The sequence below is a fragment of the Haliotis cracherodii genome, unplaced genomic scaffold, assembly GCF_022045235.1.
Source record: "Haliotis cracherodii isolate W230 unplaced genomic scaffold, xgHalCrac1.p SCAF_2, whole genome shotgun sequence".
Lineage (NCBI taxonomy): Eukaryota > Metazoa > Mollusca > Gastropoda > Lepetellida > Haliotidae > Haliotis > Haliotis cracherodii.
In genome coordinates this window covers 49,063,116-49,082,627 of record NW_027266275.1, presented here as the reverse complement: position 1 = coordinate 49,082,627, position 19,512 = coordinate 49,063,116, and the positions used below count along the sequence as shown (strand labels likewise).

Here is a 19,512-nt window from a genome sequence, read left to right as displayed (position 1 = left end):
GAGAGTAACTCTATATCTTATGGAAGTGTATCAGTGCCACATTCTAAAAACAAATATCATCTACGTAGATAATAATTTCATCTACGTAGATGATACTTGAATCTATGTAGATGATATAATCTACTTTGAAGAAAGTATCTTCTACATTCAAATTATCAACACAGTTATCAACTTTGGTAACTATGTTTTCACGAGTAATCAACAATAGTTCTTGGTCAGTTATGTATTACCTCTGGCTTGATTAATGACCAATGTGTTTGACTTTCAACCTTGACATGTCCTTATTGAGGTACTATCTAACCATTAAATAATGCAACTCTCCATTTATAGGAAACTAGCACAAGGCAAAGTGGAGACTGGTCATGTGATATTTGATCGATTTCAATATTTTCTGATTTGCCTTCCATTTTTGAAGGACTGTTAAAGGATTCACATTAATTGAAACCATCAATACTTGTTGAGGTAAACATCCACAAACCAAAACATGTCTGGCAGACCCCAAGAAGGATGACACACACCACCCCTTCTTATAACCGTAATTAAGACAAAATGTTCTCAAAACTGCAAAATCATCTTAGTTTTCAAATTGTTCCAAATTCATTAATAATGAAATTTACTCTTTTGAAATTGAACCATTATGCTGACATCATACTATTGTTGTTGATTCTTAGCCAGGAATTCAATGGCCATTCTTAACATGCATTTTGTGCAAGTAAAACTGTGGCAACTGTAGGTCATTATGCAAAATTTTAGCAAACTTTTATATATACCATAACATGGTTTAAGTCAGAGAAATCACTTGCTTCTGTTTATTCTCATGATTTCGCCATTGTTAATAATAGGTAAATTAAAGAGGTGAACGTAAATAAGGGGAGAGGATCACAAAGAACTAAATCAAACTTATTAAACTAATACACGTCAACTAATACACATAAGATTTAATTATCATCCACATAGATGAAAGTATCATCTACATATTTCATTTTTAGAATGTGGCTTATATAATATCTTCATTTTACAGATGTTACTAGTTGTTACTATGTTATTTAGTAGTAGTTTCAGGGATCCGCTCACGTAAGTAGTTAGAGTGACATATCGTGAGACAGAATGGTGTTTCCTTTACCTTAGTCGCCAGCTACCTGTGCCACCCTCTCCGTCAATTTGTTCGCCAGGAAAAAGCAGACACCTAAAAGAAAACCTTTGAGGTTTTTTCATCGATATCTATAGCCATTCTTGCTTGACAACAGTATGAGGATTTATACCGAAACGTTGCCTTTAGAGTATTAAAAAAGTTGTTATCTATAAATTGTGTCCACTTTATCTCTACAACATCTGCAAGCAGCCGCACTATTAACTTATCCCCCTGAGACTCAGAAACTTTTCCAGTCTGACTCCACCCAGATGCTCTCAATGTATTTGAGCAATTGGAGAAGCAGCAGCAAGACTGCATGCAGGCCTATATCGTGGGACAAAGGGGGGACCAAATCTGTGTTAATGAGCGAGACTACACGAGACTACTGCCTTGGCAGATTCAATCAGCTGCAGGATTGAAGCCTGTCATATTCCCACATCTTCCCGAGGCAAGAGAGTTAACTGACTTTAAAAGTCCAGTTTCCACCCTTGCCGAACTAGGCTGGAATTACTGGGCTTGATCGTAGCGCCACCAGTGGCTATTACCAGTTATGTCCCTTCTAAGCCTCCCCTATGGACCATTCAGATTCCACCTCTCGTAACACTTGCGTTTGCTTCACACAAAATGGTGGCGCCCAGTCAGGACGATCTGATCGATAATCAAGATATATATTGTGATAAAACGGGTCTTACATCGCGAAATGCATCAAAGCACCTTGATTAAAAACATGAGAAGATTTGGAAAATACCTGCTGACAACGAGTTGGTGGTGCACATGCTTTGCAAATCCTGCAATCGACTGAAATCTGCACAACAGTTTACGAACCGAATTTCAATTTCGGTGGGCGATTTTGATTGGAATATGCATAGACTCGTTAGTCCAGACAAAACGTAACTCCATAATACCAGCCTAGTTTGGCAAGGCTGGAAAATAGTCAGTTAACTCTCTATCCTCGGGAAGATGTATTCCCAGGAAATTCAACATCTTGGCAGACAGTTTTTCATGGAGGAACAGAGTTGTGGCGACAGAAGCAAATCCAGTATGTATCCACCCAGACGCTCTCCCTCAATGTATTTGAGCAATTAATGAAGGAGCAGCAAGTTGACATGCAGGCTCTGACTGAGAGACATCTGACCACTGTTGTCCAGAGGATTGCATGTGTGAGGCCGGCACCCATTCTCCTTCAAGGGCTTTTGTCACCAATGGACAACTACTTGAGGAGATTTATCACCTTATGCTGGACATGCAACCTAATGTTGAAGAACAGACCACACCTTAGTTGCTTGAGTATGCTTGTTGTCACAGCCCATCGACTTCGGCACATTCAATAGACATACCGTGGAGATTGGGCCTTACATCAACTATTTGTGTCAGGAGTATGCCACGTCATTCTACCTCTTCAAGAATCTTATGAGGGCATCCCAAGGGATGCTCACACAAGTGGGCTTCATCCATAGCCTGTTGGACAGCCTAGTGAAGATGCTTGGTGATTCTTGTCCACCCAAGTCTGGATGTTTGGACAGTTGTTATGATCTCAGATTCAACATCTTATCTCACAAGTCCGGAATAGAGCAGTGTCTAAGAGGTCTGTCCTGTCTAAACACTGAAACAATAGACCGCTGTAGACATTTTGAGCTGAAACATAGAGTAGGAGGCAGGACCAGAGCTAGGGGAAGAGGTAATCGCCATATCTGACTGTCCAGAAACCACACATTGGTACACATATAGAATCTCACCCTCGTGTCTTTTGATATCAAATATATCAACACAAGTTCTTCGGAATTTTGTGTGAGGAGAAAGTATCTTGACGTGAGTAACAAATTTACTGCCTTTGTTCCACTCATCACACGAACATATAACCAGACAGGGACATCATTGTGAAACAGCAACCACTCGCTCCTGTAAACACAGCGGCAAATGACGGTTTGGATGACTTTGTTTTGTAATGGTAAGAACTTACAGATTTTTATTGATTTTTGTATACATACTATACCGTACATATTATTATGGGTATAAACCCCCTGAAAACTAAATAAGATAATATCAACGAAAAAGACGGCTTCGTATGTGTATCCAAAATGGCGGTGTAAACAAAATCCCTTGTTGTTAGGGGTGTTTATGCGCATCAGTTGCCGCACCCTATCAAACATTTGTTCCGGTGTCCGGTATAATGCATTCTTACCCACACATCTCGGATCTGACTCAATAGACCTGGATTGGTTTATGGACTTTGATCCTCAACTAATGAACACCAATTCTGGGACCAGTGGGAGGATGCCGTGTGTCATACATCAAAACTTTGAAGCATGTCAAAAACAACTGCTGGATTCTTGAAGTTGAAAGAAAAGGATACAAGTTCCATTTCCATCAACGATCACAGCTTGTACCGTGGCCAGAGGGCCAACAATTCCATCTGCAGAGAATGCAGAACCATCTACATTGTACTCCAACGTTGTATTCTTTTACAGCCTTATCAACCAGCCACAAAGCACAGACTCCACTGAACAAGTGGTCTGGTAGAAGTCCCACAATACGTTCAAACATATCATAGACATAAAACCTGATGTGGTAGTCTTTGGTGGTTGGTCCAAGGATTTTCCTGCAGCCTCAGCTTTGGTAGTTTAGTTAACCGTTTGATCTTTGTCTACAGTGAATAGGGCAGATCATAGGTTAACGACTAGAGTTACATAATAACATCACTGGTATGATGTCAGGTCAGGTCAACCAGAAGAGTCATCATTACTGGATGTGACATCAGAACTGGGAGTGTCGTCATCTGGACCGGAAGGTGTCAACAGAAGTGGTAGGCACATCACTGATTTGTGTGTCTGGCAGACTATCTGTGCAGTCATCTGATGACATCACAAGTGGTTTGGGATGCAAATAACATCTTCTGGTATAGTCTTTTTAAGGTGTTTCAGTTTTAAGGTGTTACCTAATCTTCATCATCTACCTGGTCCATCAAGTTTTGAAGAAGTTTTGGATTTTTTGGGTACCCCAAAACAACTGTTAACTATCCTAGATTACTAGATGTCAGAACCCACCAGTCACTCTAAGACTTTGTGGCAGTAATGTAAAAGAGGTAGGATATTCATAGCAATTATAACAAAATAGTAATTGTTAATGATTCTAATGATACTACCTCTATTACCTCAGTAGTCCCACACACCTCCCAAATATATGCATCTTGTGTGTGATTGTTGGAAAGAAGTGAGATTTTACTAATTTGCGCATGTGCAAGAGCATTAGGCAGCAGGATACTATTTCCTGTTTAACTGTTTATGGATAGCTGACAGTGAGAAGTCTTCTGTTGCAAACTTGTAGATTTTTATGGTGTGATGAATGCCAAAATACAGGATTAATGGCAGTGGTGTAATAGAGGTAGTATTTTTAGAACTATTAACAATGATAACTATTGTTTGATATCTGTCAGCAGCTGGTATACCAACAGCTCCTGGTTTGTAGAGTAGGGCTCTGTTCATGCCTGTTAGTGTAAGGGGTCCTACAGCTTCTGGTCTGTGTCATGTAGGGCTCTGTTCATGCCTGTTAGTGTAAGGGGTCCTACAGCTCCTGGTCTGTGTAGTGTAGGGCTCTGTTCATGCCTGTTAGTGTAAGGGGTCCTACAGCTCCTGTGTCATGTAGGGCTCTGTTCATGCCTGTTTGTGTAAGGGGTCCTACAACTCCTGGTCTGTGTAGTGTAGGGCTGTGTTCATGACTGTTAGTGTAAGGGGTCCTACAGCTCCTGGTCTGTGTAGTGTAGGGCTCTGTTCATGCCTGTTAGTGTAAGGGGTCCTACAACTCCTGATCTGTGTAGTGTAGGGCTCTGTTCATGCCCGTTAGTGTAAGGGGTCCTACAGCTCCTGGTATGTGCAGTGTAGGGCTCTGTGCATGCCTGTTAGTGTAAGGGGTCCTACAGCTCCTGATCTGTGTAGTGTAGGGCTCTGTTCATGCCTGTTAGTGTAAGAGGTCCTACAGCTCCTGATCTGTGTCATGTAGGGCTCTGTTCATGCCTGTTAGTGTAAGGGTCCTACAGCTCCTGATCTGTGTAGTGTAGGGCTCTGTTCATGCCTGTTAGTGTAAGAGGTCCTACAGCTCCTGATCTGTGTCATGTAGGGCTCTGTTCATGCCTGTTAGTGTAAGGGGTCCTACAGCTCCTGGTCTGTGTAGTGTAGGGCTCTGTTCATGCCTGTTTGTGTAAGGGGTCCTACAACTCCTGATCTGTGTAGTGTAGGGCTCTGTTCATGCCTGTTTGTGTAAGGGGTCCTGCAGCTCCTGGTCTGTGTAGTGTAGGGCTCTGTTCATGCCTGTTAGTGTAAGGGGTCCTACAGCTCCTGGTCTGTGCAGTGTAGGGCTCTGTTCATGCCTGTTTGTGTAAGGGGTCCTACAACTACTGATCTGTGTAGTGTAGGGCTCTGTTCATGCCCGTTAGTGTAAGGGGTCCTACAGCTCCTGGTCTGTGTAGTGTAGGGCTCTGTTCATGCCTGTTAGTGTAAGGGGTCCTACAGCTCCTGGTCTGTGTAGTGTAGGGCTCTGTTAATGCCTGATGGTGTCAAACATATCAATGTTCTCAGGTAATTATTTTCCTCTTTTGAAACATTTTGTGTGTCTATTTATATGTATACCATATTATTTGGGTCCTATATGTTTAAGACATGTAAGCTATAGGTTGTTGTACCCATGGTGTTTATTCAGTTGATGTTTATATCTTGTGACGCCTACATCTTCTGCAGTGTGACTCAGACTTACATCAGGTTGCCTTACATTTCACACCAAACTAGCCATCTGTGATGCAGTCTTAACGCCAGCTGTCCTTGCATCCCCATCTTCCCAAGGCAAGGGAGTTAACCTACTGTAAAAGTCCAGGTTCTACCTTTGCCGAAGTAGACTGGAATTCATGGGCTCGATCATAGTGCCACCAGTAGCTATTATGAGTTATGTCCCTTCTATGTCCCTCCTATTGACCATTCGTATTCTACCTCTCATATCGTTTGCATTTGCTTAAAAAAAATGGCGGCCCCCAGTCAAGACGATCTGATTGATAATCAAGATCTATATTGTAATAAAGAGGGTCTTGTCCTTTATCAAAAACATAAAAGGCTTGGGAAAATATATGTCGACATGCTCTGCAATTCCTGCAATCAATTGAAATCTGCATGGGTGTCGCCATGTTGTGTATGATTAAAATTTTTAATTTTGTTACACGAGTTGGTTTGAACTATGCATAATATAATTCCAGCCTAGTTCAGCAAGGGTGGAAACTGGACTTGAATAGTCAGTTAACTCCCTTGACTCGGGAAGATGTGCATCCCACACCGAGCTAGTCATCTGTGATGCAGTCTTAAGCTAATGCCATCTTTCCTTGCATCCCACACCAAGCTAGTCTTCTTTGATGACCTGAAATAATGCTAGTTGTCCGTGCGGTATGATCAACAAACTTAGCTGGTGTCAGGCATTTTATTGATACAGTTCACTTTCTCATCAAGTGATGTTTTACTTTTGTGTTCAATTTGCAGATATTGCTGATATCCTTGGTCACACAGACACCAAGATCATCTCTGACAGCAGCCTGGCAGTGCTGGTGCGACAGATTGCAATGCATTGTAATGTGAGTACCTCTTCTTATGTCATTCCATGTGTCACATTTTGTTTCCTGAGCATAAGCAATATCAGTTCAGGCTTTGGCTGTCACCATCTCCCTGCAGCATCTCCCTCCCACCATCTCACTGCAGCATCTCACTGCCACCATCTCACTGCAGCATCTCACTGCCACCATCTCACTGCAGTATCTCCCTGCTACCATCTCACTGCCACCATCTCCCTGCCACCATCTCCCTGCAGCATCTCCCTCCCACCATTTCACTGCAGCATCTCCCTGCCACCATCTCCCTCCCACCATCTCCCTGCAGCATCTCCCTGCCGTATCTCCCTCCCACCATCTCCCTGCCACCATCTCCCTGCCACCCTCTCCCTGCAGCATCTCCCTGCCACCATCTCCCTGCAGCATCTCCCTGCCACCATCTCCCTGCAGCATCTCACTGCCACCATTTCACTGCAGCCTCTCACTGCCACCATCTCCCTGCAGCATCTCCCTCCCACCATCTCCCTGCAGCATCTCCCTGCAGTATCTCCCTGCCACCATCTCACTGCCACCATTTCACTACAGCATCTCCCTCCCACCATCTCCCTGTCGCCATTTTACTGCAGCATCTCCCTCCCACCATCTCCCTGCCACCATCTCCCTGTAGTATCTCCCTGCAGCATCCCCCTCCCACCATCTCCCTGTAGTATCTCCCTGCAGCATCCCCCTCCCACCATCTCCCTGCAGCATCTCCCTCCCACAATCTCCCTGCCACCATCTCACTGCCACCATCTCCCTGCCACCATTTCGCTGCAGCATCTCACTGCCACCATCTCCGTGCAGCATCTCACTGCCACCATCTCCCTGCAGCATCTCCCTCCCACCATCTCCCTGCCACCATCTCACTGCCACCATCTCCCTGCAGCATCTCACTGCCACCATCTCCCTGCAGCATCTCCCTCCCACCATCTCCCTGCCACCATCTCACTGCCACCATCTCCCTGCAGCCTCTCACTGCCACCATCTCCCTGCAGCATCTCACTGCAGTATCTCCCTGCCACCATCTCACTGCCATCATTTCACTGCAGCATCTCCCTGCCACCATCTCCCTCCCACCATCTCCCTGCAGCATCTCCCTGCCACCATTTCACTGCAGTATCTCCCTGCCACCATCTCCCTCCCACCATCTCCCTGCAGCATCTCCCTCCCACCATCTCCCTGCCACCATCTCACTGCCACCATTTCACTGCAGCATCTCCCTGCCACCATCTCCCTCCCACCATTTCCCTGCAGCATCTCCCTGCAGTATCTCCATCCCACCATCTCCCTGCAGTATCTCACTGCCATCACTTCACTGCAGCATCTCACTGCCACCACTTCCCTTCCACCATCTCCCTCCCACCATTTCACTGCAGCATTGCATCCAAGAACTTGCCATTCTCCATTACTGGCTTTCTACCAAGAGGGTGACCATAGTGATTTCAGGAAGCAAATATATCCCAATGTAAGGATTGTATTGGTGAAATCAGAGACCATATAATAGAGGGAAGGCCCTCTAGCCTATGCGCGAAACCATCAGTGCTATGGCTTGTTCTGCGCAGCCTGTCCTAAAGCGAGCAGAAACACATTCACTGCAGTCATCGTTGTCGCCTAGTTTTCCCATGCAAAAGATATATTTCACAACACATATTTACACTCATGTATTTCTTAACGTTGTCAACATTACAGCTGAGTCTTGTTGATGCCCTAAAGCATGTCGTTGTTATTGTATTTGATGACTGTGAACACGCTTTGTCTTTGTCCGATTGTAAAATCGGCAAAAGTACAGATTGTGATTTTCAATAACGGCCACTAATTCGCAATGAAAGTCCTTGGTTACCAAGGTGTATAAAAAGGAGATATGTTAAAAATTAGAGTAGTGCCATTGAAAAATCTGGGGCGGTTGGGAAATTTCTAATTTTGACTCCAGAAATGTGACTAAATCTGAATTTTTCCAAAATAATTACACCACAACAATTTCACATGCTTTCAGACAAATATGTTCCTATTATCGGTCCTAATATAAACATTTTTACATTCATCACGATTTCCGCTTTTGTGTGGAACCAAAGTTATTTAGGTACGATCGTTTGTTATTTTTGTATGAGTTTTGGCGCAAACACATATTTTAGTCATACATTTTAAGTTGAATTGCCATATAGCAGACGACATAACATGCATTTTGTCTGTGATTATCGTCCGCATATATCTTTCAAAACATCCTATAAAGTGTCTTATTTTTATTATCCCCTGCCGAGAAGTGGAAGGGGGATATAGGAATGGGTGCTGTCCGTCCGTCACATTTCGTTTCTGGAGCAGAACACAAAAAACGTGAGAGATATCTTAACCAAACTTGGCACATACGAGGGGTGTTCATTAAAGATTTCCCCTAAACCACTTAGGGTTATCATATTTGGTTGAAATTTCACATGTGTAATGAAACATGTATCTATGGGTTATGTCTGAATTTGCAGCACCGAACTATTAATCTTACCACTTTTACAGGTGTTATGATCGAGTAGGGTGTGACAATGGAGCCAGTAGAATACGGAGCAGTGATTAGGTTTTTATATTTGAAAGGTCGCACACGAAAAGAAACTTTCGATGTAATGAAAGCAACTTATGGGGAAGATGCCCCATCATATGACGTTGTTAAACACTGGCATCGCCAGTTCAAGTGTGGTCGGACATCTGTGGAAACAGCTGCCATTCCTGGTTGCCCCTATTCAGCCATTGATGAGGACACTATCCATCAAGTGGAGACCGCCATTTTGGCAGACCGATGTATAACTGTTCGCCAGTTAGCACAAGATGTCAAGATCAGTGTAGGGTCTGTGGAAAAAATCATCCATGACAATTTGAACATGCATAAGGAGTCTGCACGATGGATTCCCAGGTTGCTCACACCTTTCCAAAAGCAGCAACGAGTCAAATGCTCAAAGGATCTTTTGGACATGTGCCAAAATAACTCGACAAACCCTTTTGACAGACTTATCACACAGGATGAAACATGGGTCCATCACTATGATCCTGAGACTAAAATTCAGTCGATGCAATGGAAGCATGTGGAGTCACCACCCCCAATGAAGGCATGTGTCCAACCCTCTGCAGGCAAGGTCATGCTCACAGTGTTTTGGGACCAGCACGGAGTAGTGATGATGGATTTCTTGGCAAGGATACCACAATTACAGGAGCTTATTATGCTTCACTGCTACGGAAATTGCGGGACGCTATCCAGCTTAAGAGGCGTGGCATGCTGACCAAGGGTGTCCGTCTCCTGCAAGACAATGCTCCAGTACACCACTCTCCTGTTGCCCAAACAGAAGCGCGGTCCTGTGGCTATGAAATCCTTCCACATCCTCCTTACTCTCCTGACCTTGCACCATCTGACTTCCACCTCTTTCCAACCATGAAGTCATTTTTGAAGGGAAAACGTTTCACAGATGATGAAACACTGATTTCTGAAGTTAAGTCCTGGTTTGAGACGCAAAATGAGGGCTTTTACAAGCGAGGTCTCCATAGTTGCATAAAACGATGGGAGAAGTGTGTAACTCTTGGTGGTTCCTATGTGGGGAAAGACTAATACCTATGCCAAGTTTCATTCCACCAGGTCCATCGGAAGTGGGTCAGGGGAAATCTTTAATGAACACCTGTCGTAGATAGGACTTATGGTGAACTGGTACCTTTTGATAGTTTGGGATTTTTAAAAAAAATGTTTTTCGAGTTTCCGGGACAACGTCTTTGACTTAGACTGAAAATGGTGGTAGTCCTCGTTTCCGGAGCAGAACTTGAAAACCGTACAAGATTTCTCTACCAAACATGGCACATAGATAGGTCTAGTGGTGAACTGGTGCCTTTTGATAGTAAGGGAGTTAAAAAAAAAAAAATCGAGTTTCCATGGCAATGACCTTGACTTAGACTGAAAATTGTGATAGTCCTTGTTTACGGAGCAGAACTTGAAAAACGTACATTATTTCTTCACCAAAAGTGGCACATAAATAGGTCTAGTGGAAAACTGGTGCCTTTTGATAGTTTGGGATTTTTTTTTAAAATTATTTTTCGAGTTTCCATGGCAACGACTTTGACTAAGTCTGAAAATGGCGGTAGTCCACGTTTCCAGAGCAGATCTTGAAAACCATGCCTTTTTGATAGTTTGGGATTTTTACGAATGTTTCCTTAGCAAGAGCATAACACAGAAACCGTTTACATATTCCACAAAAACATCTACACAGCGTTGCCTGAGAACCGTTACCATAATAACCTGATTGAGATGTATACCACTTGACAAAGGGCCTTTGACAAGGTATATGGTGAATTATTGTGAAAACACAATTTACAAGTGGCACCCGAACCAGCCTACTTCATCACAGTGCATGGTGGTAACATGAAGAGTGGCACCTGAACCAGCCTACTTCCTCACAGTGGGTACCGGTAACATGAACGGGTCACCTGAACCAGCCTATTTCCTCTCAGTGCTGTGATGCAAGAAAGCGAAGTCCTGTCAATTTGAAACATGCAGTACCAATTACTGCTGTAACAGCCTTGTTCTCTGTGTCAGAAAATGCTAAATCTGTTTGGTTGAAAGAAAACAGTATCCAGGATCTTTAGCATGGGGCCTCACAATCCACAAGTCTCAAGGTAGCACCTTTGAGCAGATGATTGGGAACATGACAATTGCACAAGGAAGTAAATTTAAAGCTCAGCCTGGTCAAGTGTATACGATGCTCAGTAGGGTCAAATCAAGGAAAGGCCTAAAACTTGTAGGTTTTGATGAATACAAAATTGTAGTAAACAAAAAAGCATTTGATGAGATGACTAGATAGCGGAATGAAAGACTGTTCACCTGAACACACCCTGTAGAGAACATTAATCGTGATGGACTCAAGGTGGCTCACCCGAATGTTTGATCCCTCAGTGCTCATTTTGAAGATGTGAAGAAGGATAAGTTTGTTGGTGTGCTTGATGTTTTGTGTTTCACAGAAACACACATTAATGATTACAGTGAAAGAGACCTGCCAGGATATAAAGTCTATCCAGGAGACACTACACATTGCTGTGTATGTTTCAACAAGTTTCAAGAACAGTGTCCAGCTATGTGATGTAATGTCATCTCGCAGTTTTGAATACATTTCCTTTCTTGTTGGCAAGTTCTGCATTGCTTGTGTGTATGTTCCTCCAAAAGCGTCATGGACAAGGTTGTCGCATTCACTTGCTCATTTCATGCAGAAACTTCAGGATCTCTCCAAGCAGCATGAATGAAAATGCGCTGAAGAAAACTTCATATTTTGACAATGATTTATATTTGTTATCATATGTAGATTTTATCTTTATTAATCATGACTACATTTAATCTATTTTTTGTTTTATGCCATGTAAATATTAATTATGAACTATATGATCTAGGCCTAAACACAATCATAATAATGTAAATATGATGAAGGTACTACTTACTTTGTGTATTTACAACACAATCAAAACATCAACAACAACAAAAAATCTGTTATATGAAATATTTGTATTATGAAATTATAATTTGCTTTGTAAATGCCAAGAAACAAGAAGGATTATATCGGCAGTTGTCACGAGAGAAGTTCGAGACAACATGGTCGAAGGTGTCATTCAGTAAAATAAGTAGATGGTCTACTGTCCTTTTCTATGATAAATACATCTACATATGTCAGAGTTTGTGATCTTTTGTTTTGTTTTGTTTTAATAGTTACATTTGCATGCCTTGTTCCAGGTTAGATTTTGATTGATCAGGTATGAATAGAAAACCATGATGAAACAATTTAGAAAACTACAAACTTAACTACAGGTTACGTATACTAGTATATATCTGGTACCATGCTTGTTTAAGCTATACTGTTATACCTGAAATACCTAATTATTTGTATGCTTAAATATCAAACTGATTGGGTAATATTAAATAACGATTGTAAAGTAACAATCGTCCTCTTTGCTTTGGAATTTCACAGTAGCCTCCCTTTGAAAAAAACATACCTCGCTCCGGCAAACCCCATTATCACTGCTAGCCCCAAACAGGCATTAACCAATAACATTTGATTACTTGTGAAACGTATCGTCGAACACATGGAAAATTCATTTAACAACGCTCGTAGATTAATGTGTATTTTTCATTCATTGGAACTATAAGCATTATAAAATAGTAGCAAATTTACATGAAATAAAGACATTAATATGGCCTTATTGTTTCTGGCTAATAGTAAAGCATTTACACCAGCCGGTGACCATGCATTTTTGCAACTAAATGTAGATATGAAGATAATGTGGAGATATATTTTGTGAACATCAAGTATAAGGTGATCTTTTACAAGTGTCGGTATATTTGTTTATTTATAATAGTTATACACTTGCTGCATAAAATGAGATATATTAACTGATTTTTAAAACAAATAGAATACGTTTTAAAATACTTTTGATATCGTATCGGCTTTTTCTTCACATGCCCCCGAAAACCTACGCTCATAGACACCTGTCATATTTTCATTTCCTGTCTTTTTCTTTGAGTGAAACTTTTTGGGAGGTATTACTGACGGCTTGGTAGCGGTAACATCACTGTCATTCTATTCAGACCAAGAGTTAACCGAAACCAACCCCTGGTCGTTGGGTAGGAATTCTTCAAGTGGTATATCTTGGTCCAAGACGAAATCGTCCCAGTGAATGAAGTCGTCCATGGCTGTGGCAAATGTCAATTGAAATGAATGTCAAGGAAGACACACATGTTCAGCAAATAATTTGCAGCCAACTGACATGTGCTAATGAGAGATATGATAAAAAATCTTTGTGATCCGCTAAGAGATGTCCTTTTATTGGATTGTCGCTGGTCGTAGTCGGAGAAATCTCAGCTAAGGGAATTAACTCTAGTCCCGGATATTATGTGATATTGTTTACCAGAATGGTCAGTCGTGAATGTCTGCGCATCTATTGCACATCTGAAGTGGTACCGGGAGGTTAACAGCAGGGTGTCGGGGTGTATCAGTTATATGCCAGACCGTAGCGCTGATGGTTAGTGATAAACTGTTGGGGAGGGCCGTCCCTCCATTATATGGTCTCTGGTGAAATATACGGCTGCAATTCCCAACCTCCTTCAACAGTCAAGTGTTAGTTCAAAGTTAACCTGGTCCACACTGCATTTTGAAAATTTGTTTTGTCCTGGATAACTGCAGTAATATTTTCTAAATGCTGATTGATTGGATAAGAGAACTGGTTTCCTTCAAACATGTCCTAATCACTTTGAAATTGCCAATCTGTTGAATTCATATTCCCTGGCAGAGCAAGTGACATTTGTACACACCACTCCCAGATTTCCTTGATTAATCTGTTCAACAGATGGATTTGTCCACCCACCTCTGATTACATTGAGCCACTGTCCCGTCTTACATGAACACAAATTCCTGTCAAATAATTTGAGTGCCAGAGACATTGCAAGAAGATTGTTCGAGTTGATGTGAAAATACACCTACTCTGAAGGGAACGTTCCAATGTGGCCCGATCCTAACAGACTGCCCCCCAACCTAGGTTGGGAGCATTCAATCCTGGCAAGCCTAGAATTAATTATAATCTGCTTAATTATTGCCCTCATTGAAGAGCTCCATTTGTTGATGTACCAGGATATCTCTGATCAGGAGTCAAAATGGTCTCATCACACTTTCCCTTGATAAGCACATGAACTTGGTTCTTCTGTAAGAACCTGACATAATAGCCTGAACCAAGGACAACAGTCTTCCTTGGAGCTAGCAGAGTTGATGTAATTTTCTCCTCCAGATGACAAAACATCATCTCTTGAGAAGCTATGATAACAAAGTCCAGGAAATCTATCTGTTTTTGATTTGAGATGGGACTTTCCCCAGTTCACTATCAAGTCTAGGTTCTGGAGCAGTAAGAGCAAGTTGTCCCTGCACATTATGTCCCATCCTGAGTGGAGATCACTAACCAAATGTCACCATGGTATATGATAAGCCTGGTGGTAGCCTCCTCTGATGGCAACGAAAGCACTGCACCCGAAACCAGGTTCAAAAGGACTCTTCAGGCCTGACCTGACTGGTAGGCTGTTGCTGCTGTGAAATATTAATCCAAACTTAGGCTTCTTCTTTTTGGGCTGAACAGCATCCACCACAACTTTGGCTTCAAGTCTATGTTTTCCCATTTCTGTCATGATAGGATCACTGAAAGACGTTGGTATGCTTTTCATAACAACCTTGCTCTTTTTCATATATTTGGTCAGTTTTGACAAGACGGCAAGACATTTATTAAAATTCACTGCCACAGATTGAAATTTAATCTCACTATTTTGGCCAGCACATGGTTCTTCTTATAAGCTATATAAAGTCCAAGTGGGCCAATGACCATCACAAGGCAAGAGTGGATGGGCCGCAGCCACTTTGTTGACCTTGGCTATACGCTCAAGATCAAGATCCATTACAGATTCAATACTATCATCTCATGGTTCGTCCCTCAGAGACTGGGCGTTCCTTCAAAATAATATCCAGCATAAGGTATTCAGTAATAATACATATCCTGAGACAAAACACATTTGGTACCTTTAGAAGAAAAGTAGGATGAAAATGACAGGTACTTGCATTTCACCCCTAAGTGGACCACACGTTATCAACATGCTTCTCAACTGAGAGCAATTACTGGTTTCATCATCTGTATGGCATTCGTCATCTGTGACCTCAGATTCAGAATTGGCTATAGCATGATGTCAATGCACTGAATCCTTCTTATACATGGCAGGTTGGGGTTGAATCTTGTACTTCGTTGCATACAATCAGTATCATTATGGCATGGCACAAGTGACGAGGTAGTAATTTTTAGAAAGTCCGATGATTGCAAATCACACAAAAAAACTAAAGCACACCAATAAAAAAAACTATAACATCCCACAACAGTCTTGAACAAACGTGGCAACACGACTGATGACAAAAAGCCGGTAATGGAGAATAGTAAGTTCTAGCAAGAATTTGAATAGGCTGGTAACGACACCTGGTAGTTGCTGGAGCTTGCAAAATAAAATCTTGTAAATTAGCTCATGACACATGAAACAAATTTTTATGATTTGAATTTATCTGTTTCAAAATTCAACAGTTTGATTTATCTAATTGTACCCATCAGCATTCTCAGAAACTCTGAGTGCATACATTCAGTTGCAGCATGGGAAGTGACATCACATCAAACTTACTAATACAGGTCAACTCGCCAGCGTCTATGTTCTTTTCCAATTTGATGATTGGCCAGTAAAAGAGATTTTTTTTTTTGTTAACAGACCAGTTGGGTCACAAGGCTCGGCTATTAATTGTAATAAAGAAGTTGTTCATCCATAAATTCTTATCCTTACTAAGATATTTATTGCGTAACATTCCATGAAGAAACAACTACAAAATATATGCACAGTAAGTACAAAACATACAGGTTCATTCAACAAACAAAGGAGGTACATTATAACAATTTCATTTTGAACAAGTGTATTATAATGATACAGAAACAATATGAGAATTCAGCAAAACTATGGTAATGTTGTACATACAAGGAATTTATTTATCATTGTAGATACGATAACATATCTTGGAAATTCATTCTGGGTAACTGTTGTTGAAAATTATTAAGAATTGTTCTTTTTTACAGAGTGCACCAAATTCTTCATCATGATTGAGGATTATTTGTAGAAGTGATTCTCTATCTTTGAAGACCTTACACGTTTTACAGAGACGTTCCAGTGTTGTTTTTTATATCCACCTGTGGCTATTACAAGTTACGTCCCTTCTGTGTCCCTCCTATTGACCAATCAGATTTCAAACAAAAACAAAATGGGCTGCCAGTAAAGACGATAATCAAGATGTATGTTGTAATAAAACAAAGTGCACCTTGATAAAAAACATGAAAAGATTTAGAAAATATCTGTCAACGCCCAGTTGACATACTTTGCAAACCCTGCTGTTGAAGGAAATCTGCACATTGAAATCCATGTTGACGAACCAGATGTCAAGTTTGTTGCGCGATTTTGATTGGACTATGCATAGACTCATTAGCCCAGCCAGAAGGTAACTCTGGAATTCCAGTAAAGTTCAACAAGGGTGGAAACTGGACTTTTCCAGTCTGTTAACTAGGGCTGTTACGATTCACTCGCGTATTCGGTGAATCGAACCTTAACCATTCATGAATTGAATTCGTTATTCATGGCTACTAGAATCGAATATTTATGAATATGCTATCATGTATATTTACATACCCTGTACCTATAAAATATCCATAACAACATATCATATGCATAGATTTCTTTCAGTGACAACACTCTAATAATATTTAATTTGATAGTATTGTTTTCACTGGTTATTGTCGCATTTGAGCAGATATAATTTATTAATAATTAACAAACCATGTCAAATAAATTATGTTATTGTTTCACTGAATATAATAAATAATACATAAACTTCTGACTTGTTATTGTAATTGTGAATTAATATTCGTATTCGTTACCCTATATTCGTGATATGAATCATATTCACCTCAGTGTATTCGTTGCAGCCCTACTGTTAACTCCCTTACTTCAGGAAGATGATGCTTCCAGGAATTTGAATGGATGTTTGATACCCATACAACATGAAAGAAACATAAAAATCATTTTTTTGTTTACTTTGAGAAAATGTTCTAATTTTTGTGTACACGACATGAAGGCTTTTACCAGTGTTTCCTTCATCAAGATCGATAAGCCACTCAAGACAATGGACTTAATCCATGATGCTTCACTCTGTATCTTTGCTATTACCAAAGAGTGTCTCTGTTTCCTGTTTTATCTGCCTTGACTCTTTTCTTTTCTGGAATAAGACAAGATAGTTTTTATTTCGTAAAAATAATTAAAAAAAATAATCATTAAGATATTTCAAATTATTTGGGGGGTTTTCTCAACAGTTGTTTTGCCGTGAGGAAGAATGTTTTTGTTACTCACATTTGTGAATTTTAGGTTGGTGAATTAGAACAGCTTTCTCGGTTGTCAACATGGGAGAATCAGATTGAAGGATTGATCTTGCATCTTTACTTTGATGTAAAATCAAAGTGAAAGTTCTTTGTATTTTTTATGTGGTCTAAGTTATCAGTTTTTCTGATGTTCAGTTGATAAATCATTTGTGTTTTGCAGCTTGCATCAATGGTACTGCAGCGACAGCAATCCCAACCACAAGATCCCTTTGCCTCTAACTGGTTAGAGAGGCTTAGGCAAATTAAGCGAATACGACTAAAAGCTAGACAGGAGGAAAGAGGGGACCACGATGAAGTCCTAGCGGAGGACAGTGAACAGAAGACTTTTAGAGGACGGTCCTTTGTTGAAGATTTTACTGATTATGTATAGTACTAAAAGGGAATTGTTCAAATGATGAAACAGACTGAGACAGGTGATTATTTTGAGAAAAACCTGTTAGCTGTCTGATTCTGCCTGCCAGTTGCCACAGTAATTATCTCTGTGTGACATGCAAACTTATGGAATTATGAGATGGTGGTGATCTAAGTGTGTCCAATGTTCATGATTATGTTGTCAGAACCATACCCAAGTGGTAATCTTCTTTTGTAACCCAGTCAACACACATACTGATACAATGTTCAAAGCTGTGTAAACCTTAACTCCAGCACTCATGACCATGTGGAGATTTATCAGATAAGACCCCCAATGTCTTATCATATTGGAACTCAAACTATGGACTGCTGACCTGAATTAAAACTGTGCTTATGGTGTGTTGGATTGTCCATTGGTCAGTGTATTACATGATTGAACCAATCTGTTGCTCACAGGACTCTTATCCAACTTTTGACATGAACACCATGACCGTCATGTCAGCAATTTGGAAACTGTTCTTTTTGTCCATTGTATTAAAACATCTGTTATTTATGTTTGCATATTCTTGTCTTCCCTTTATGTAACAGGGCGGTGGGGTTTCACTCATCATGCCAGAGGCCTAGGTTCAATTCCCTACAATGGTACATTGTGAGTACCCGTGATATTGAGTGAAAATGGCTAAAAGTGATGTAAAACCATACTCATTTTAATGTCACTTGTAGATCTAATGTTGGAAAGATACCAGTAGTTTGCAAGTCATACAATATGGGGATATAGAGAATCTCACCCTCATGTCTTTTGATATCAAATATATCAACACAAGTTGTTAAAAGTGGAAAAATTCCAAGGCTTGCCGAGGATTTTTGCCACTTTTATCAACTCGTGTTGATATATTTGATATCAAAAGACCTGAGGGTGAGATTTTATTTATCATCCAACATCATTCTTCCAACATTTGCAGTTTGTAGACATTAATTAGCAGTGTCTTCAGTGTAAATAGTACTACTAACAGCTTCAGTAGCAGAGCCATTTGATTGTGACATCATGATAACCAGTGACGTCACAATGGTGTGCAAAGCATTGTGATGCAATTTCATTGCAGCATATCTCCTGTGGGAGCCAGTTTTGGATGATAAAAAATAATATTGTCATAATACTTTTTATTAATAGGCATTTTTGCAAGCTTACATATACATCTTTTCAATAAAACAATGATGTTCTTTTGAGAAAGTATGTTTCATTTCTGTGAACCAAGCAACGTAGCATATGAACTTATGTCACGCTTGTCTTACATCCATCATGAGTTTCCACCTCTTTCAAAACTTCTCTCTTTGTTTAGAAAATTATAACAATTAGGATTTGAGAAACTCAGAAATCTGTTCACATTTATATCAATATTAGCCATTTTCAAAATGT

The 19,512-nt window shown here is 40.7% G+C and overlaps 1 protein-coding gene across 2 annotated transcripts in view; it reads left to right on the top strand.

Annotated features, from left to right (window-relative positions):
- The window catches only part of LOC139468165 (tuberin-like), a 179,242-nt gene extending 160,339 nt beyond the window's left edge, over positions 1 to 18,903 (top strand). For both annotated transcript variants that reach the window (XM_071249953.1, XM_071249954.1), the window contains exons 38-39: positions 6,646 to 6,737; positions 17,905 to 18,903. In XM_071249953.1, coding sequence (XP_071106054.1) covers positions 6,646 to 6,737; positions 17,905 to 18,114 — 302 coding nt within the window. In that variant the 3' untranslated portion in view covers positions 18,115 to 18,903. The remainder of the gene's footprint in view (positions 1 to 6,645; positions 6,738 to 17,904) is intronic.
- Positions 18,904 to 19,512: the final 609 nt, after the last annotated feature.